Below are 20,813 nucleotides of genomic sequence, written 5' to 3' on the forward strand. Positions count from 1 at the left end.
AAGTCTAGGGGGAAAAACCTCTTATACCGAGAGTGAAAAGTGCCCCAGTGTCCTATTGATCACCCGACAATCCTATGTGAGCATAGGCGTAAGTGAGAAAACCCAACACTTTGAAACCAGCCTCCCTCCTCAAATAGGGTGGTAATGACCTGATTTAAGAGTAATTACAGCAAGAATAAAATTCACATAAACTAAAAATGCAAGAATAATGACCTGATTTAAGAGTAATTACAGCAAGAATAAAATTCACATAAACTGAAAATGCAAATGTTACCACTTTAAATCTTGGACAATGGATAGTATGTTGGTCCTAAAACCAGCACCCCTTGTAATATTTCTTTAGCTTTTATTTCATATGGATGGAGTACAACTGACATTTTTCTAATCTCCACCACTAATCCAAGTGCTACTTGATGTCATTAATGACCAGTAAGCCTCCAAACCAATTTGCCACTTGATTTGCTCGGGGATTGGCCTTCACCCTGCCCTTTGAGAGACAAATTCAGCCCCAAATCAAGTACTAGCTGGTTGGCCTCTTGAATCTCCCTAAAATTCCCCAATTTCAACTACTAGAATTCAAGTTCTACGCCCTCAATTTTGAGCATGCATCCAAAGGTGGTTGTCAAACCTTGATTTCTATTTCTGCTATAAATTAGCATTTATAATAGAGATTTTCCAATATCTCCACCTTTGCTGACTCAAGAGATTGGAATCTGTTGAGATAACTTGAGATGGGGGATGAGAGTGAATGTTGTAGAGAGTGAACCACCGGAAAGATTGTGCCCCCTCCTCTATGCTGTCACCTGCACTTGAAGGACCTTGAGTTGTCACTTGCACTTGAAGGACCTTGGGTTGCTGTCACCTGCACCTAGAGGGCTCGAAATTGCTGGTTACAAAATATACGATTGGTCCCTAGTGGTTACAAATCACATAAGCAATATCTCCTTGCTCTCTAACAGCTTCCTTTCCTCCCACAATGACTAGAATAAACTTTCACTAGCCCCTAAAAACTTTTTTCACACTTGTATGGGCAAGTTTTGCCAATCGACAGCCTTCTAATCCCATTTTCTAGCATTATCCAACTTATCAAATTAATTTTGGAATATTAATTTTGAAAATTAATTTAATAATGCTTCTAGTGCTAAAAATTAATTCCACCAACCAATAATTAAATTGGCTAGGCCAAGTCGTCTCCTAAGTGTTCTTGAGCATTCATTGATCCCTAGACTAGCATTAATTAATTAATTAATGTCTAGTCTCTAATGTCACTATTGATGTTAATGGCCAATAAATTTGTCTAGGACCAAATCTGAAATCGGTACCATCTAGTACCTGTAAGACATAATGTATTATAACTTTTGCCTTTGGCATCAACTGATATCTTAGGGTCCTGCGTCCCATACTATGATATAATTGACTTGCATCTCACATGTGTAAGTCGCATTAGCACATTAGCACTAAAATTTTACATCCTCGTGATAGACCATCCCCTTGAAATCCTTGCAATTGTCCTCGATTGCATTGCAATGTTCCAAAGAATCTATTGCCACTACTACAAATAAACATGTGCATCTATTGCTTAACCATGCTCGTACTCTTTGCATATGAAATTCCAGTCACTTAAACTAGTTACAGAACTTAAACTAGTTACAAGCCATACACATGAATCATTACAACTTTCAGAACCGTAAGGGATGCATCCATATGCCAAAACCTAAGGCTTTTCTAACCACCAAAGCATTGTGATGCATAAAGTAAGCATAAACAGCAACTCATAGCAATGATGTACCACTTGATACTACATGAGCATACATCAGTTGTAAACCACGTGTAACTTATGCACTTGTATATCTCTTGTATCACTTGCAAATGTACATCACATGCTATATATGCTAGCAACCTTGCAAATATATACTTGCAAATCTCTATTAGATCCAAATGTACATGCCATATATGCTAGCAACCTTGCAAATATATAGTTTCAAAGTATAGTTGCAAACCATAGACATCTATATACCAACTGTAGTGACTAGTCCATTGGATAGTGATCCCAATGGCAGAAATATTGTCAGCGTACAGTGTCCTGGATGCAAAATAGGTATATCCGAGATCCGCTACATAACCAAGCAATCCATCACTAGGAGAGTAGAGATGCAACCTCCCCCTTGAGCATCAAGCAATGCTCCAAACCTTCTATGCTCTATTGAACTTGAAAGAGCCCGATCCAAAATTGGTTCTAACTAAAACACACCAAGATAAAGTGCATCACTAAGGATGATCTACCAAGTCACCCTTCTCCATCCGTTGCATTCATTAGAGGTGAAACAATACTTAAAATTAACTAAGAAGCACATGGAAACTTTACCTCTAACTTCACTTGCCTTGAAACCTCTACTAAGTTCTAGGCCTTTGTCTTTCTAGAGTATGGAGATCATTTTTACTTTCACATTGTTGCAATTCCAACTTAACTAATATGCAATATTGCATCCAGTTGACTAGCCTCTCATGTGATTTGACATGCTAAGAGCACAAGATGCATTAGGAAATATTCTTGTTTTCATACTTTGGACCATTGCAATGTGATTGTGCATGGGAATCTACATACTACTAGCTATACCAAGATACATTTTCCCATACATTGCATGCATTAATAGCTGCATTTCCCTCATGTAGGCATTACTAGTTGTATTTTTTCTCATAACCAACACTATACAGGGCATTTGCATGACCAGCATTAATATCAGGAGTCCCAAACATTGTGGGTTGCATATATGCATTGCCAAACTTACCACTTCGTGTCCCAGCATTATGCCAACATTGCTATACATGGGGTTATGTATATTACTAGCCACACCCAAATACATTGGACCTTGTACACCATGCATTGGTTGCTACATACCATAAGGAGATATGTAGTCCCTAACCCACCATAGCATGGAAACTAGTACCACCACCAAAGTACCTTGGATACCCCATAATTGCATACATGTCATGCTGTCCAAAAAACAATGGATTGGCACTTCCAAGTTGGTATTCCACATGCATCAATTGCCCCACTGGCATCATTTGCTTATGCTTACTATCCACATTTGGAACATCATGAGCTATTGTCCTCAGATCTTTTATTTGGTCATCAAATTACTCTTCCTCTTGTTGGTATCATCTTCAAGAGACCTAAAAGAACCCACCACTTGTCCAATTGCCTCATTCTTAGCTTGCTACCCATCACATGCCTTGTCCAAGATCATGCATTGCATTTTCCCCAACACTTTATGAATTTTGAGATTGAGAGGCATCATCCCTGCTCCATCCCATCTCACTATCTGAAGACATTCTTGCTGTAATGCTTAGCTTAATAGAGTCTCGGCACTAAAGCAATGCTTTTGAGTAAGCTGTAGAGTGTGTTGTACTCTGAACAAATCCCAAATCACAACAAAGACAGCCTTTGTGTGTCAAACACCAGCAAACGCAGCCAAGGAAGGCTGGATTGGATGCAATTGACAGTGCAAGAGAGAGAAAGACTAAAAACACAGGTACCTGAGGAAAGAGAAAAATTGGGTGACAACTGTTAGATGCAAATGCAACAAATAGAGTAGAGAAAGTGAGGGCGGTAGCCAAAAATAGTAAACAAAGCATGGAAAGACGAGAGAATGTCAAGGCGGGAGCTTCAAACTGATAGTGAGAGCACCAGATGATGATGTCAGCAACAAACGCATCCATTTGTTTGTAGGCGACAACTCCAAGGTACAAGGCGACAGCTGTGGGCGGGTGGCAACAGAAACAGAATGAAGGTGAAGGCTGGAATCAAGCGCGAGATGGTAGCAGAAGTCTAATTGCGATGTTCTTTGCGAACAGGGCATCGGTAGTAGAGATAGGGCTTCTGAAACCTGCAAAAATGAGATGGAGGGAGAGTGGTGGCCTGTATGTCTACTTATAGAAAGTTTGAGATACCCAAATTAGAGTTTTGCATGTGGGACACAGTAACTTTCTAAAGTCATGTTTTTTTTTAAAATAAGGTTTTTTCTTCATTAATTGAACGTGTTTTGGGGCTATTCAAATCAAGCTAATGCATTTTTAGCTCAACATTAGGGTCCAGAATTTTGAGCATGCATCTCGAGATAGCTGTCATACCCTAATTTCTATTGTAAGTTAGGATGTTTACAAGAGAGATTTTCCAATATCCCCATCTCTGATGACTCAAATGGCTGGATTCTATTGATATAACTTGAGAGATGGTTGAGGGATGAGAGAGAATGTTGTAGAGTGTGAAATTTCAAAGTTTCATTGCAAGAAATGCTAGAAATTTGTTGTTGCCTTGCTTAAACAGCCATGGAAGTTGTCATCGATAGCTTCGGACCACAAGAAAGTTTGCTACTCCCTCCTATATGCTATCACCTACAGTAGAAGGATCTTGGGTTGTTGTCAACTACACCTTGAGGGCTCCAAACTATTGTCACATGCTATAGGACTAATCCCTAGTGGCTACAAATCACATCAGCAGCATCTCCTTGCTCTCTAATAGCCTCCTTCTCCCTCACAATGGTTGGAATAAACTTCCACCAGCCCCTAAAGACGTTTTTCACACTTGCATGGGCAACTTTTGCTACGTGGCAGCCTTCTAATTCCATTTTCTAGGATTATCCAGCTTATTAAATTAATTTTTAGAATATTAATTTAATAATTATTATAGTGCTCATAAAATTAATTCTACTAGCCAATAATTAAATCGGCTAGGCTAATTTATCTTCCAAGTATCCTTGAGCAATTATTGATTCCTAGACCGGCATTAATTAATTAATTAATGCCCAGTCTATAATGTCACCATTGACATTAGTGGCCAATAAATTGGTATAGAGCCAAATTTGGCATCGGGTACCACCTAGTACCTGTCAAGCATAACTTATTACAACTTTTGCCTTTGGCATCAATTGATTTCTGAGGGTCCTCTATCCCACATTGTGAAATGATTGACTTGAACCTCACATGTGCAAATCACATTAGCACATTTAATTAACTTTTAATCAGATACGAAGCAAAGTACTAAAATTTCATGTCCTCGTGAGAGCCTCCTCCATAGCATCTATTTCCACTTTGATTGCATACATCCTAGTTATCTTTCCTCCTTCCCTTTGAAGTGTTGCTAATGAGCCTTTAGCAGCCTTCACTTTCTCTAAGAGACCTTTCCTCTTTTTACTAGCCTTCTCCTTAAGAAAGGAGCCCAGCTCCTGCAAACTCTCTTCCAAGTCTCTAGGTAGCCACTAGCCTATTAGACGTCCAAACTACAATTGCCTTCTTTGATAGATGGAGTGAGGGCAAGGATTATTCCACTCTTAGAGATGGCACGGCTATCATGGTACACCTCCCTAGCCTAGACAAGATAGCATGGCTATCATACTAGATGCTTAGGATTATTCCTCAAAGGGGTTACCTTTGTAACTCTCACTGGAGTGCGTGTGAGAGTTGTGTGTATCATGTCTTTCAGTGTGTGCATTAGTGGTCAGTTTTCTACCAATCGGCACGCTAGAGATGACACTTGCAAGGCCACCACTATATCTCTAATGTCGAGCTTTGCATCAGGATCAAACCTGATCTGTGGGATAGTATTGACTGTGGGAGCTATGGGGGCTGCATTGGAGTCCTCAAAGGTGGAGAATGGACCGGTTATTGTCTTGTGAATCAAGTTTTCTCCTTCTGGCTGCTGTGTGGGATCTTATGATGCTGAATTTTTGGAGCTCTGCTGATCCTATGGTAACTCTTGTGAGGAGGGAATGAGTGAGGAAAGGGCAGCCAATGCTTGGAACAGTGCTGCTAGGGTGTGGGGAGTACAGGCCATGGGTTCAGCAAAATTTCTGTCTAGCCTCTTCTCTCTGCAAGGAAGCAGGTCCTAGCTTGAGCAACCCACCTGCTTCTAACAGGCAGCCCCTCTGCTTCTGTCTAAACATGACAATTACAACTATGTCGTTTTGCGCTGACCTTGGGGAGCATCTTCCACCACCTGTCTGGTAAGTCAAAAAAGTTCCAACCTCTCTTATCCTCCATCCTCCTTGGTCAGTATAATATCCGCTAGACTTTGAAGGATCTATGCATTGCTTAACTTGGAGCTTGCAAGATTCTTTGATTACACATCTTATTAACTAGCCAATGGATCATAGAGTATGGGATGCATCTTTTAATTGTTTCAATAATTATATCTTCAGTTTGCTAGAGTACATGAGCAACCTCTTGATCCATCTATTCATTTGGTAGCTCAGTTTTGCCAATCACATATCAACCACCATAGGATTGGGATTCGGGGCTTGCTTAGAATCCTCACTTGGGGGAGAGTAAAGTAGTTGTGAAGCTTGGCACCCTCTCTAGCTCAAAGATCTTTAAGTTTTTGTTGGAGCCCTCATGTCATTTATTACTTGAATGGATAGTCAAAATACTGTTTCTCTTTTTCTGAGGGCCTAAATAAGGAAATAAAATTTCTGTTCTATGGTTTTACTGGAGGGAATACATGTTCGTTTTGGGTCTTTTGGTACTTGCAAATAATTTTGTATTCCAGATGTTCATCCAACATGGCCTTGTAATGGTACTATGCAGGTCTTCGCAGATTATGCAAGCAGTTTGAACCCTCTTCAAGTTGCTCGTTCTCTTATTTGGAAGCTAAAGCGCCGTTTTGTGTATTTTGGGACTTCAATACCCAACATATTCAGAGGTCAAACCCATTTAGGCTCTTTCAATGCTGTGTTACCAGCAGTAGTGTACAGCTGTTTGATTTTCTCTACAAATTTGGAACTTAAATGTGTTGCTAGTAGGTCAGATTTTTCATTGAACCTTTCCTTCTTCGGTGTAGGTCTGTCAAGAGAGGAGATCACAAATTGCTTTTTGTATGGTAAGTACTTCTGTGATCTTCTTGGCGTTTCAACTGTAAGCTCTGATTACAAGCAATTCCATTCCAAACAAACTTTCCCTGTTCCTAATCCGAGTTCCCAGAAGATTTCATACAGAATCTTGTGTTGAGCAACTACTTGTTTCAAAGTCTATAATATATGTGTTCTGTTCTATGAATAACAACAAGACATGTTGCCAAAACTCCAACAGAACTACAGTTTCTTCTCTACAGATCATTCGACCATCTCTCATGTGAAAAGAGTGATTGTGCATTCTATATTCCATGACAGAGAAAGAAGAGGAACCTTTTATACTTCTTTGTCTGGTTGTGTCAGTGCTTTTTTGTCTGTGTGTGTTTGAGCTTGCACAAATTTTTTGCCATCTCGATGATAGTTTCCAGGCCTTCAGCACACAGCTGCAGGATGTAGGCAACAACAAGACCCACAAGGCTTGCTTTGCAACAATGATCTCATGATCTTGCACACAGGACAATAGACATGGGCCACTATGCCCATGGGCTCTGATCGAGTCCTCCTGATAGCTCAATTATTCTTTTGGGTTTATCTTCCCAACCAACTAGCCTGACAGAAGGAGAGGTCATGCCCCATTATAGAAAAATGTCAATGCATCTAGCGAGGTATGGCTGCAACTCTTGTGAAACTATCAGCCAGCTAGGTCCCTGTGCTCCACTGAAGTCAAGATTAGTCATGTTGTAGGATGCAAGGTGTATGATCATAGCGAACTCTAGGTTCTGTGAAAAAATTCTTGTTCAGTTTAATTGCAGGTGAAGAAGAGGCAGAAATGTGTCGTGCAAGCATGCTTGGCTGTTGGTTTAGAGAGCGATATCACTTCCCCATACTAGCCCATGGGGTTACCATCCAATTGAATCCAAAGGGAGGTGGCACTATGTTGGAATCAGAGATGAGTGAAGAAACAATACTTTTTTGCCATTCTTACAATTCTGGGTGAGAATTTTGAGTTGATTGTGTGGCACACAAAAGAATAGAAGAATGCTGAGATGGGGAAACTCTACTCTAGTTCTCTAGTTGTAATCCATCATGTGGTTGGGCCACTGCCCTAATAGAAGCTCACTCACTAATGCCTGGCTACTATGAGAAGTTTGAATTGCTTCATCACCTGGTCATAGATGGCCTCCTTGCCTTAGACCAAGCATTGGTATGTGTGACTTGGAGGGGATAATTCAGCCCATGTCAAGGAGCCAGCAAATACGACTTGCTATTCCAAGCTATGTGAATCGTGAATCATGAAGATTCCTGACCCATGGACCGCAACTCTCATGCATGACTTTGCCCCACATTGGGAGAACTCTTGTTGGAGTAAGTGGGCATGGTGGGGAGCTCTTGAGCAATTGAGGGGGGCACGGAGCTTATTTCTGGTCAAGAAGAACTTCTATGATGTTGCTGCTGTTGAGGGTAAGTCACCAGTGTGTGCCTCATCGCCTCAGGAGGGAGTGAAATGGGGGGTGGGGAAGAGTCCTAGAGGCTAGCATCTAGCCCTTACCACAGTGATAGTGTGCTCTAGCGACTATGTCATAAGGTGAGACTCCGCCTGACAAGCAATCTCTTGATAGGGTAAGAGAGGAATTGTCTATGACTTGGTGTTATACCCACCTTCCAATTGCACTTACACATGCACCACACCACTTCATTATCAACTATGCACCCCCCCAAGGAGAACACAATTTTTAACAAGTAAACTGAGATAGAGCATGTGTAACCATCAACAATGACAGACATCAAATCCTTGTCATTAGCAATCACTCCATGCACTTCCCTTATGTCCGTGAATTTCTATTCATTATTCGGACTTGGATCCCTCGAAGACTATGACACCAAACCAAAGGAGCATGCCATAGGAGTGGCACTTGGCCAGCAAAGGAGGAAAATCTTAAGCCTCACACAGGAAAGGTTGCTGAAGGTAAGTTGGAAGACTAAACGGTATTGGAATCTATTTTTTTGGATCATGATCAATGGGAGGACGGGGGGAGTAGTGGTTAGTTTTAAGGAGGTACTGATCATGACTACAAAGATGGCCATGATAAACAAGGTGGGAATGGGGGTGGAGGTGGAGGTGGAGGTGGAGGTAATGCAAATGAGGGACATGGATGTAGAGGATGCTCATGCCAAGGTGAGTGTTGCCTAATCTAATTTTTTGGATCCTGATCAATGTGGGTATGGACAAAGAGGTAGTAGTAGGTGTCATGGAGGTACTGATTGTGACTACAAAGATGACCATGATGAATGAGGAGGGGAATGGGGTGGAGGTGGAGGTGGTGGAGAAGGTAATGCAAATGAGGGACATATGGAGGAAGAGGAGGGCGATGATTGTGGCAAGGTGAGGTGAGGCTTGCCTTTGCAGGGGCATTATACTGACTGGACATGGCCCCTCTGGAAGTCTGCTGCACCTGGGGAGGAGGGAAGTTATGGCACCTAGGCCCCTTTACCGCAATTGTGCTCCAGGGAATCTGTTCTAAGGTGAGGTAGGGTGAGGCTTCTTCTAACAAGCAATCCCCTACTGGGTGAGCTTTTTTCTTCAAGGAAAGAACATCCTACTAATTACACCTTGGAGAAAACCAACTAACAGTCAGCCCCCATCCATAATAATGCCCCCGAGTCCATTGTGCCTGCAAGTGATCTAGAGTGGAAATCCTACTCTCAAGTGCTGGAAAATTATGAGAAAAGAGAGGTTTTCACTGAAAATTGTCATATCCACTTGCTAGTCCTCTGTCTATGACCGCGAATCTATTGTTCCCCAAGTTGCTACAATAGTCAATTGTTCCTTGAAAGTTCATCATGATGATGGCTCTCAATCACACCTCCTAGGTTCTGGGGCAATTCCATAGGTAGTGCCTCTGGATCTCCTCTAACTCTTTGCATCGTGACTGCAGAGCCATATATCAATAGGCTACAAGTCACAGGAAGGGAGATATCTCCTAGGATTGAAGCTATCATCCAATCTCCTCCAAAGGTTTATTGTCAATGATGAGGGGCTGTTGGCTCTGCTTTGATCTTGCTGTCCTATATCCTCCTTCCTAGCTTGGTGGCATAGCCAAAGAAGGCCGTATGGCATGGTTTTGTCAAGTAATGGCCCTCTCCAAAACCACTTCTCTCGATCTGGCTGCAATCTGTACAGGGGGTTCCACCCATAGGCTAGTGTCTTCATCCATCAATCAAGCAAGTAACTAGGTTCAGGTCAATGTAACATCTCCTCTCACAGTGTGCCACTACTCTGATCCTCTCCTAGACCAGCCTATGAACATTGCCTAATCCAAGTTCTCTCTTTGACATCTGCCCTTATCCTCCACATTAAAATGGAAAACTACATCTCTACTAGTTGCAATAACTCCAAGTAGGAGGTCCCCTCTAGGGAAGAGACCTATCCAGGTTTGAGAGGGGGCTATATCTCTCTTCCATTCCAAAAGGAATTCCTTTATCATTGCCTCCACCATAACTCTATTATCTTTGAGACCTTGTTGTCTCTTCCTCTAGGTCTCTTGTAGAAACTCTTGAAACATACACTAGTCTCCCATTGAGAAGGTGATGTGTGTGGAGAATCTTCCCCAAGAAAGGTAAATGTGCCATCCTGTAAGACTTCCCATGATCTCCCATACCTCTAAGCACTCTAAAATGGGCTCCAATACTTGGCGGCTCGGTAAAGCCTCCAAGCTGACCACTGCACAAGACCCAGCCTTGATGAGAAAAATCGTGTCGTGCATCCCGGCCTCTTACAAAAGGTGACGGCTCTGGCTGACTGTCTGCCAGCAAAAAGCCCCCCACGAGATACATCCAAGGCTAGGTGCCACACAGCAGAGAATACGGCAGGCTCCTCTCTACACGAGCCGTGCCGCTGAGCAAGACCAAAGGCAATGCTTTTGGAGTTTCCAAGTGCTGCTGTGGGCAGCGCTTACAACCTCCATCCTTCTGCATTTGAGCTAACCAACTCCCAACAGCCAAACCCCCATGTACCAAGAGCCAAAGGAAATACAACACCCTCTTCTCCGCCTCTAGCTGTCCCACAGTCGACTCTGCATCAATACATGTCTACCAATCCTAGATGTGTACTCCAAGAACCTCAGTGGCTTTTTGGCGATTGCAATAGCCGGCCATAGCAACTCCCCAAGGTTCCACACCAACTCATCAAGTGGCCTGCTCCCCCATATCCAAAGACGCCACTCTCGAAACACCTCCCAAGGCACATAAGGGTCTAGTTGCCAGGTCTTCCCTTGGAGTCCAACCACACAAATTCTCCTCCAAGGAAGGACAACAATCTCCTCATCCTATTGCCCTCTATCAAGGACCAAACGCCCCCCATCGTGCACGGTGAAGAAAGTCCTGTAGGGGGCACCGCCCACTCTACTTGCCACATGTAAGGGGATACTTGCTGGTGAGAATCTAGTAGCCCACACCTCACCAAGCTCCACCGGCTCTCGGATTGGGGGGTCTAGCCACTCCTGAGGGATCGCTGAGTCAATCTCCCTCCTCCTCACCTTAGCTTCTTGCTAACAACCTAATGCCTGTTACAACACCTCCTGATCCGCCATCTTGTGCATCTCCTGCCACATCCTGATAGTACGAGGAGGGTAAGCCTCCCAACCAGTCAACTCGATGTTGGGGCGCTCGCTAATCTGTATCCCGTCCCGATCTCTGACTTGGGGATTCTAGACCACCGGCTAGCGGTCTATTCCCTCCTAGCATCTTGGGGGCCTTTGAACTAGGGCCTTGCGAAGACCCTCACCTTTGATCCTTGCTAACAACCTGATGCCTGCGCTGCAACACCTCCTAATCGGCCATCTTGTACACTTCCCACCACCTCTTGATAGTACGAGGACGGCAAGCCTCCTAGTTAGCCAACTCGATGTGGGGGCGCTTGCCAATCTGTATCCCGTCGCGATCTCTGACCTGGGGGTTCTAGACCACCGGCTGGCGGTCTATTCCCTCCTAGCATCTTGGGGGCCTCTGAACTAGGACCTTGCGAAGGCCCTGCCACACTCGAAGTAAGCTGCGAAGGAAGGAAGATCTGGGTGGCATGATCTGGGCAGTCATGAAGATCCATCTCAAGAATGGCCTCAAACTGCCGCCAAAGCCTCGGTCTGCACTCCTGGAGATCCTCCTAGAGAAGGACCTTCATGGACCACTAGCTTGCCCAAAAGGGCCAGGCTCTGGAACTTTGGGTCAATGATCCCAAGCCCTCCCTTCGACTGATACCAGATGATGGTCGCCCACGCCACCTTGGCCCGGAAATCCTTGGAACTGTTTGAGCCGGCCCAGAGAAAATTCCGCACTAGGCAGCAATGCTGAACCGTACAAGACCAGGAGAAGCACCAGCAAGAGGCGATGTACCAAGCCGTCGCTAGGAAGACCTGGTTGACCAGTAGGGCCCGGCCCGTTAAGGAAAGGCGGATAGTGCTCTAATAGGTTAGCCTCCACCTAATAGAGTCGAGAACTGGAAGAAATTGCTGGGTAGGAGTGATGTCGAGTCCGACGTGGAACCCTAGATATCGGATGGTGTATCCCCTGCTCACCCATTTGAACCCAAGTGGACACCCCACTCCGTGCTAGATTCTGGATCTGTAAGAAAAAAAATCAACTTTCGTCAGTTGATTTTCGCTTCAACTGCAATGCAAAATACTTCCAGAGATAATCTCACTCTCTTCAACATCGGCTCATCATCCTCTACATAAAGAGCTATATCATTTGCATACTCTGAGTCCAGCAGCTCAGTTTCCTCCCTCATCGGAAGTCAAAGGCCACGTAGCCCGCTCGTACATGAGTGGAGGAAGTAGGACATCGCCTCCGCAAAGAGTAAGAACAGATATAGGGCAAGAGGGCAGCCTTGCTGGATAGATCTCTCTAGCCGAAACTACTCCCCCCTCCTGCCACCTATGAGAACCCTGCTAATGGCCTGTGTAAAGTGCAAAATCCCACAAATCCATACCTGGGGGAAGCCCAACCTCGCCATGGTTCCTTGTAAGAAGTCCCAACCAACCCCGTCATAGGCCCTCTCGAAATCCAGGAGTACAGCCAATTCGTGACCACTGTGCTCAATCGCCTCGAAGAAAGTGAAGACATTGTCTAGGATGCTTCGATTCTGGACAAAACATGTATGGGTGTCATGAATGATGTCTGGAAGCACGAGGCGGAGTTGACCATCGATCATCTTGGCCAGTGCTAACCGGTCTCCCCCTTTGGGCAGGAGACTGACAAGATCTGCCGATAAACTCCCTAGCATCCGTCTTGAGCTGAAATCTCCTAAAAGGCCAGTAGTAGGGGGGTCCTTCACCACCTCCCAGTAGGTCATGAAGAAGACCTTAGAAAGACCATCCTCACCCGGGCATTTATGCCCATTCTGTGCACAAGAGGCCTCAGCTAACTCCTCTACGAAGGAGTCTAGGAGGGAGCGTTCCATGTCCTCTGTGACAAGGGATGAAATGAGATCCCAGACCTGCTATCTACAACGTTGTACTCTGGTTGAGACTGCCTCTTGCTGAAAAAGCTGTCTGTAGAAGACAGTGGAAATCTCCATCACCTCATCTGAGCTAGAACAAATCCTCCCATATTGATCACGGAGGCTGTGAATCTGATCTCTTGAGATGCCAGGTTGATGCACCTGAAAAAACTCCTTGCACATCATGTCCCCCTTCTACGCCCAAAAGGCTGCTGAGGTACGAAAGGAAAACTCAGAGCGCCTGTCCTCAAGACCGGCAAGGGCTGTCCGTGCGCGCACCTCCTACGTGTGGAGAGTGGGATCCCCTGGTGCCTCGTGGAGTAATCTGTGAGAAGCTACTACGTCTTGCTGGAGTGCTCTCCTCCTCCCAATTCTGTTGCCTGGCCTGTACAACTACATCCTGGCAGATCACCCTGCTCGTCGACTCGGCTAAGACCTCTGCAACCTCCTCTGCAATCCGGTCCCCCCTGGCCCACTCCCCAATCTAGAGCCTACTCAATCTATCTCCTCACCTCCTCCCTCTTATAGATCGAGTCAAGGATCCGACAAGATCGCGTGTCAAGGGCTGAAGTGAGAACATCAAGTGTGAGGAGAACTGGGCAGTGATCAGACAAAGTCGAGCGAGCCAACTGGCCTACCTAACCTCCTCAAGAGCACTCCCACTCTCCCACATAGAACCGGTCCAGTCGCCACTCGGAAAGAGCTCCGCCCCGCCACCTGTATCCCTAAGAGAAGTCCAACGACCTCTCCCTCCTATAAAATGGGTCCCACCAAGCATCACGTGCTCCTACTGCGAGGAGGAAGGCCTCCCATGCCTCCTGCTCCTCCCTTGCCATACCCTAGTAATCCTGTCTCTGCCATGCTGGTCCTCTAAGTCTCTAGGTTGTTGAAGCCTCCTCCAACAATCCAAGAATCCACCTCTGGAATTCTTGGTGCAATCTCCATCTAGAACCTGTTGCGTGCCCTAACCTTAGTAGTAGGAGCATAGACATTGAGGACTCCAAGGCATGAGTCTCCTAAATCGAGTCTGATCCATAGGACCCTTCCTGCCACAATCGTCTCGTGGTCTCACACAGAGGCGGTAAGGCTTGGACCAATAGAGATGTGTGAGCTGCTTGGAAGTACCTTCCCTACTTGATGGGCCTAAGAGGGGGTGAGCTTGTGCTCTTGAAGAATTAAGATATCGATCCGTCTAGCAAGGGCAAGCTGTAGCTCCTATCGAACAATCAACTTCCTCTATTTGTGTCATCGTCCAGTCTCTTGAATGAGAGGTCTAAAACAAGAAAGCATAGTTTTGTCCATCCGATGGTGCTAGTAGTAAATGGACCTTGCCACTGCTTGACTTGCCGAGCACGAAGATCCCCATATCAAGAGGTAGTGGAAACTCTCCACGTTCCGCAACTCTCAAATAGGACCACGAGCCACTGCAAAAAAACTCATGTGGGAGCAACTGCATCTATCGAGGGAAAGTGTGACGCGTGGCTGGGCCAGATGAGCTAGTGACTATGTGAGGATGGGTTGGACTAGGCTGCTGGTCACGAGAAGATATGGGCGTGTGAGGCTCATCACCCCCTATGGAAAGGGAAGGAATGGGTGTGGGGGAGGAGGGGTCACATGTACTAGGTGAGAATCAGGTAGGATGGTGGGAAAGAGGAAGAGTGAGGAATGGTGGGGTGATCGGAAGTATGAGGCAAATGTGAGGGGGGGCGAGTGGCCCTGGAAGAGGGGACTGTGGGGTAGGGTCGGGGGGCAACCCACGAGTAGGGAGTGGGTATGGGGGCTGGGGGATCTCGGGTGGGATGGGTTGTAACGCCTCAGTGGATGTTGGGGGTAGAGGCCTGTGATCGTGTTGGGTGGAACGAGCAGGGGCGTTGCTACAGGGCGCTTTGACGGGGGTCCGTCGCCCGCCCTCCTGCTCTCTGCTGTCATGGTTGTGTTTGAGGGGTTGACTGAGGCCCCCCCTGCCGTCTCCCTCTCTATCGTCGACTAGACCCATGTAAAACTGTCAGCATCAACCTATGGGTCTGTCGACTGAGCCGCCTTGGCTCCGAATCACGTGCAATGTGATGCGTCATGCCCAAAGTCATGGCATCGCAAGCACTGACCAAGCTGCCCTATCACAATAATTTGTTGCCTGAAAGAGTGCCTGCCTACCTCAATCTCAAGAAACTTAGGTATATTCTTTGTATCTTTCACAGTCACCCATACCTTCAAGACTCCTGCGGCTGTCACTACATCCACAAAGGAGAAAGGAATAACTGTGCCGAAAAGCCGTCCAAAGTCCTCCACTAACTGACAATACTCTACTGCCAATCCGGGGAATAGAAGGGTGACCGAGTATCTACAAAACTTGTTGTGAAGCATGAATTCCTCCATTGTAAAGCCACTATACTAGGGAACCATATAGATGACCCCCTTCGTGGAGGCATAAGGTGAGCTATCCACTAGTTCACGGGCTACATCCATAGAGGTGAGTTGAACCATGAAGATCCCCTGACCCATGAGAACTGCCTCCACAATTTGCGTTGTGCCAATGCATAGCATGGAGTAAAGTCAATCCCAAAGCTAGGCCCTGGATGGAGTGTCTTACGACCTGACTAAAGATTGTTATTTCTTTTAGTTCCAGCTCTGTGGCACGGACTTAAAGGAGTTGTTCCTCAGAATGGACGAAGATGTTTGACTGGGGGGCACTTGCAGAATGCACCGGCGTCTAACCAGAGGTTTCCATTGTGTGTCATTGCTAAGAACCTACTAAGCTAGTTGTTGTGAGACTGGGGGGAATGTTGCTGCAGACGGAGGGAGCAACTAGTTTTTTTTTTTGTGGGATTTTCGCGGTCAAGTATTAGGCCTTGACAGGCAGACAACCATCTTTGCAGGTCAGCGTAGGGCAATCAGGTGTGTGACAGGTTAGACAAGTCACAAGGGCAGTTCAGCGATAGCGCAAGGCGATCAAGCAGGTTGCGGGGCAAATGCCTTAACTGATCCCATAGTAGAAGCACACAGAAGTGCCGGTTGAGTCGAGTGCAAATAGATGGCCATAGAGCGGTTGAGAGGGGTGGGCGAAGCTGAGAGGGCCTGTTTGGTGGGGGATGCAGAGGGCCTGGAAGCTGTCAGCGAAGAAGACGAACTTGGCGTCTGTCTTTGTTGGCGCATGCCAAGTACGTTGGATCGGCCTTCAAGCGTTGGAACTCACACCAGCGTCCCAGTGTCATCTCACGCCAACGTCACAACTAGCGTTACGCCATCGCCAAGCCAGTGTCATCTAGCATCACCTCATGCTCCGCTTATTCCGCCACTATCGCCCGACCTGACTTGACCCGACTATTCTTTGACCTTAATGCACAGTGCTCCCCTCCCTTACTTCCCCTTTTTCCCCTCTCCAATTTACTATTGCCTTGCCAAATTCTGTGCAATGTTGTGCCCCCTATCGCCTATATTGCTAACCATCCCGCCATGCCATGCATCCCTATCCTCGTGCGCTTAGCGCCCTCTTCTGCTCCCCCACCACTTTGTACAGCGGCAATCCCCTTGCCCTATCCCTTCACTGTTGCATATCCCCTCCTCCCCCCCCCCCCCCCCTTATTGAGCTAAAATGCATTAGCCTGATATAAACAGCCCCAAACATCCTTAATTAATGAAGAAAACCCTTTATTTTAAAAAGAAATGCAATCCTAGAGAGTTACTGTGTCCCACATGCAGAACCTAATTTGGGTGCCCCAAACTTTGTATTAATAGGCATGCAACCAACCACTCTCCCTTAATCTCGTTTTTGCGGGTTTCAGGAGCCATAACTCTGTTGTCCACACCCCATTCACGGAGAACACCACAGTCAAAGCTGGCATCAAGCACCTGCTACCATCTGGTGCCTGATTCTAGCCTTTTGCACATGGTTGCTACTATCTCCAGGCCTGTGGAGCTATTGCCTATTGTTGGAAGCTCTCACTCACTATTGGATGTTGTTGCCACCTGTTGTCTACTGTCGTTAGGATTTCTATCTCCTCTGAATGCTGCGTTTGCAGTTTTTGGCTGCCGCCTGACATTCTCTCACCTTTGACATTTGCATTTGCATCTAATAACTATCACCCAGTTTTTCTCTCTCAAGTACTTGTGTTTTTATACTTTCTCTCTCCTGCACTGCTATTTGTATCAGATCCCGCCTTCCTTGACTATGTTTGTTAGCCTTCAATACTCGAAGGCTGCCTTTGCTGCGACTCGAGATCTGTTCGGAGCATGACACACTCTATATCTCATAACCTGTACCTTGATCCCAAAGATACGTGAGTGCGAGATTTAGCATTCACTGCATAGTGTGTTTGTTACATGAGCATTGTGTTTAGAGCATTTTTTCACATGGTATCAGAGCTAGGTACTCTCTGAGAAACCTTAGCCTTTGATCAGAAAGCTTATTCGCAAAAGCAAAAACAACAAAAGGGTCTGATGACTTTGAACACATTCACAATACCACTACAATTTCCACAACCAAATATGGATAGAAAGGATCAAGACTGGGCCACTAGCTTGCTACTGTCCGATTTGGCATGGGCGGAGAACCATTGGACTACCATGGAGTCCACAGACCATATCAAATTTATATCGCTAAGTATGATGGAAGATGCTCCAAACACAAGGCCTGATGCTAGAATAGGGTGCCTGAAGTAAAAGAGAAAGGGTGAAGGCAACCACAAGCCACGAACTACAATGTCCTCTTGAAGGGGTGTGAGGGCAGTGAAAAGGGTTGGTGAGAGAAGGAAAGGGTGTCTAATGGCGAAGGAAGAGGGGTGAAGAATGACTAAAGAGAGTGGTGGTAGGAGTGAAGAATGAATGAAGTGACTGCCTACTTATAGGCATAAGCTGTCTAGGGTGGTGCACCACTATGTGGGTGCCCACTGAAAAAGTGGCCAAAATGTGGACACTAGCCCGACTTCCACTAGCCACCTCCTACCATCTGGCGCATGATTCTAGCTTGCTGCACACAGTTGCTGCTGTTGCTAGGCCTGTGGAGTTGTCGCCTACTATTGGGAGTTGTCACTTACTATTGGATGTTGTCACCACCTGTTGTCTATTGTCGCCAAGATTCTCTCTTCTCTGAATGCTATGTTTTTGCAGTTTCCGGCTGCTGCCTAACATTCTCTCACCTCTGACATTTGCATTTGCATCTAATAGCTATGACCCAATTTTTCTCTCCTCAAGTACCTGCACTTTTATTCTCTCTCTCATGCACTGCCATCTGCATCAAATCCATCCTTCCTTGGTTGCATTTTCTAGTGTTCGACACTCGGAGTTTGCCTTTGTTGCGATTTAGGATCCGTTCGGAGTACGACACACTCTATAGCTCATAACCTCTACCTTGATTTAGTGAGGCTTTCTGTCATAACTTTTAGCAATGCTTGTGGGAGAGCTGGAGGACACAGAGGGTGTCCTATTTCCTATGGCTACTAACACATGGAGGTTTGGCAGTTGGGAGTTGGCTGGCTCAAATGCAGTAGGATGGAGTGTGCAAAAGCATTGTCCACTATAGTGCTTCGAAACCCCAAAGCATTGCCTCTAGTATTATGAGGCAATGCAGTTGGTGTGGAGAGAAGCATGCTGCATTCTTCATCGTGTGGCACCTAGCCCAAGTTTTATATCTTTGGGGGCCATCTGCTAGCAGTCAGTTAGCTAGGGCTGCCACCTACTATATGAAGCAAGGATGCATGATACCGTTCTTCTTATCAAGGCAAGTGCCTGTACTGTGGTCGATTTGGAGGCATTACCCATCTGGTAGGTATTAGAGCTGATAGCTAAGCGATCAGAGGTATGGGAGATTATTGGGAGCCTCAAGTTTGCCACATCTGGAAGGCATGGTGTCAAGGGGCTCTGGGTGGCAAGTGTTGACCACATATGAGAGTTTGGCAGAGCTCTAGACCTTGATCATCCACTCCCCCTGCAGCCATTGGGATCAAGTGCAAGGTGACTCTCAAGCTCGCAAGGAGCTTCGACACCACTTCTTATGTACTTGGGGTGGCCATGGTCTGTTCTTCATGATGCAGGGAGGCAACTCTAGGTGGTGCTACTCTCCTCCCTCGTGCCTTCTATCGCCCATTCCCCCCAAACTGCCCTGAGAGGCTTGGATATATGATCCCAGCGTGACCTTTTATCAACTCCAACTAGGCTATTGAGCACATATACTTTGTTGTAAAATCTTTTGAGTAATATAATTAGCCACTTTTTTCTTGGGTCTGTCTGTCCAACTGAGACGGGTCGAGATCTCCAAATCTGTGTGACTGTCTCTAAGATCATCATCATAAATCTGGAATCCTGACATTGGAGTGGGGTCCTACTTTTTCCTCAAAAAGAAAAAGTTTTTGAATCAATGAGTGGTCCAAGAGGGTCATGCTAGATATGATACCCGGAAGGCCGCCTCTGTTGCAGGCCGAATCATCCACATAAAATCTCTCGATCCTACTCTCTTGGAGAACTAAAGAGAGCCTATGGTCCTACAAAACTCTGCTATAAACCACAGGTCCTAGCCTTTGATCTAAATAAGAACTCCTCCCAAGTAGCTTGCTCTCCCCCCCTAATGAATTTTCTGCATCTACATCTCCTGTCCTGAAGGGCCTCCACCATATTAAAGTTAACCCCTACCATCCAGTGATCGGCCTGTGGCAGAGGCAAACTGAGGGTAGTTCAGAACTCCTCCCAAGTAGCTTGCTCTCCCCCCCTTATGAATTTTCTGCATCTACATCTCCTGTCCTCAAGGGCCTCCACCATATTAAAGTTACCCCCTACCATCCCGTGATCGGCCTGTGGCAGAGGCAAACTGAGGGTAGTTGAGAACTATCTCCTGTCTCGCTGGCCATTTGAGGCCCGAGGACCAATAGACCAATGAGTATCCCTCCACTCTTACTAAGACCCACATGGCTCTCCTCAGGACCAAAATGCCCCAACCCTGCACCGGCCGAGTCCACTGCTCCCCAATGCATATACATACTCCATCCTGTACCTCAGTGGCACCCACAGCTGCTGCCCAGTAAGTGTGAGTCTGACCTGGCAGTAGCTTCCTGCAATATCGGGATATCCTGTCTAAGGACATATAGTGCTTCTATAACATGAGAAAATCAATCGACCCTCCTACTAGAGATTGTGCAAATCTTGTCACATGAGGCTCTGGCCCTGCCTAAAGTGTCATCCTGCAAAGCCTCCTACATTCCATGAGCGTATCCTCATGGAGTGCGTCTCAACCTATTGGACCAGCGTAGTTCTGCACCCCATGCCTACCTCTATTGTCTCATGGCATATACCCTATCATGTGTGTTGTCTCCGCTGTCTCTACTGCAGGGTGTAATGGGGGGAAGTCCTCAGAGTAGGTATCTAAGTTCTCTACCTCCTACTCCCTCTCCTGGGCCATTACAGCCTCCCTTGCCTGCTGAGTGTCAGATACCTGAGATGGACTGAAACCTAGAAGCTTAGCTTGGTGAGGTGATGGTTTGGGAGAC

At 46.0% G+C, this 20,813-nt stretch overlaps 1 protein-coding gene across 3 annotated transcripts in view; it reads left to right on the top strand.

Moving 5' to 3' along the window:
• LOC148028522 (DNA glycosylase/AP lyase ROS1-like) overlaps positions 1 to 20,813 on the top strand; it is a 303,662-nt gene that overhangs the window by 280,186 nt on the left and 2,663 nt on the right. For all 3 annotated transcript variants that reach the window (XM_087688800.1, XM_087688801.1, XM_087688802.1), the window contains 2 exons: positions 6,583 to 6,697; positions 6,836 to 6,874. In XM_087688800.1, the coding sequence (XP_087544926.1) occupies positions 6,583 to 6,697; positions 6,836 to 6,874 (154 nt within the window). The remainder of the gene's footprint in view (positions 1 to 6,582; positions 6,698 to 6,835; positions 6,875 to 20,813) is intronic.

The sequence above is a fragment of the Lygodium microphyllum genome, chromosome 11, assembly GCF_053477565.2.
Source record: "Lygodium microphyllum isolate KBCC chromosome 11, Lygodium_microphyllum_v1.1.10, whole genome shotgun sequence".
NCBI lineage: Eukaryota > Viridiplantae > Streptophyta > Polypodiopsida > Schizaeales > Lygodiaceae > Lygodium > Lygodium microphyllum.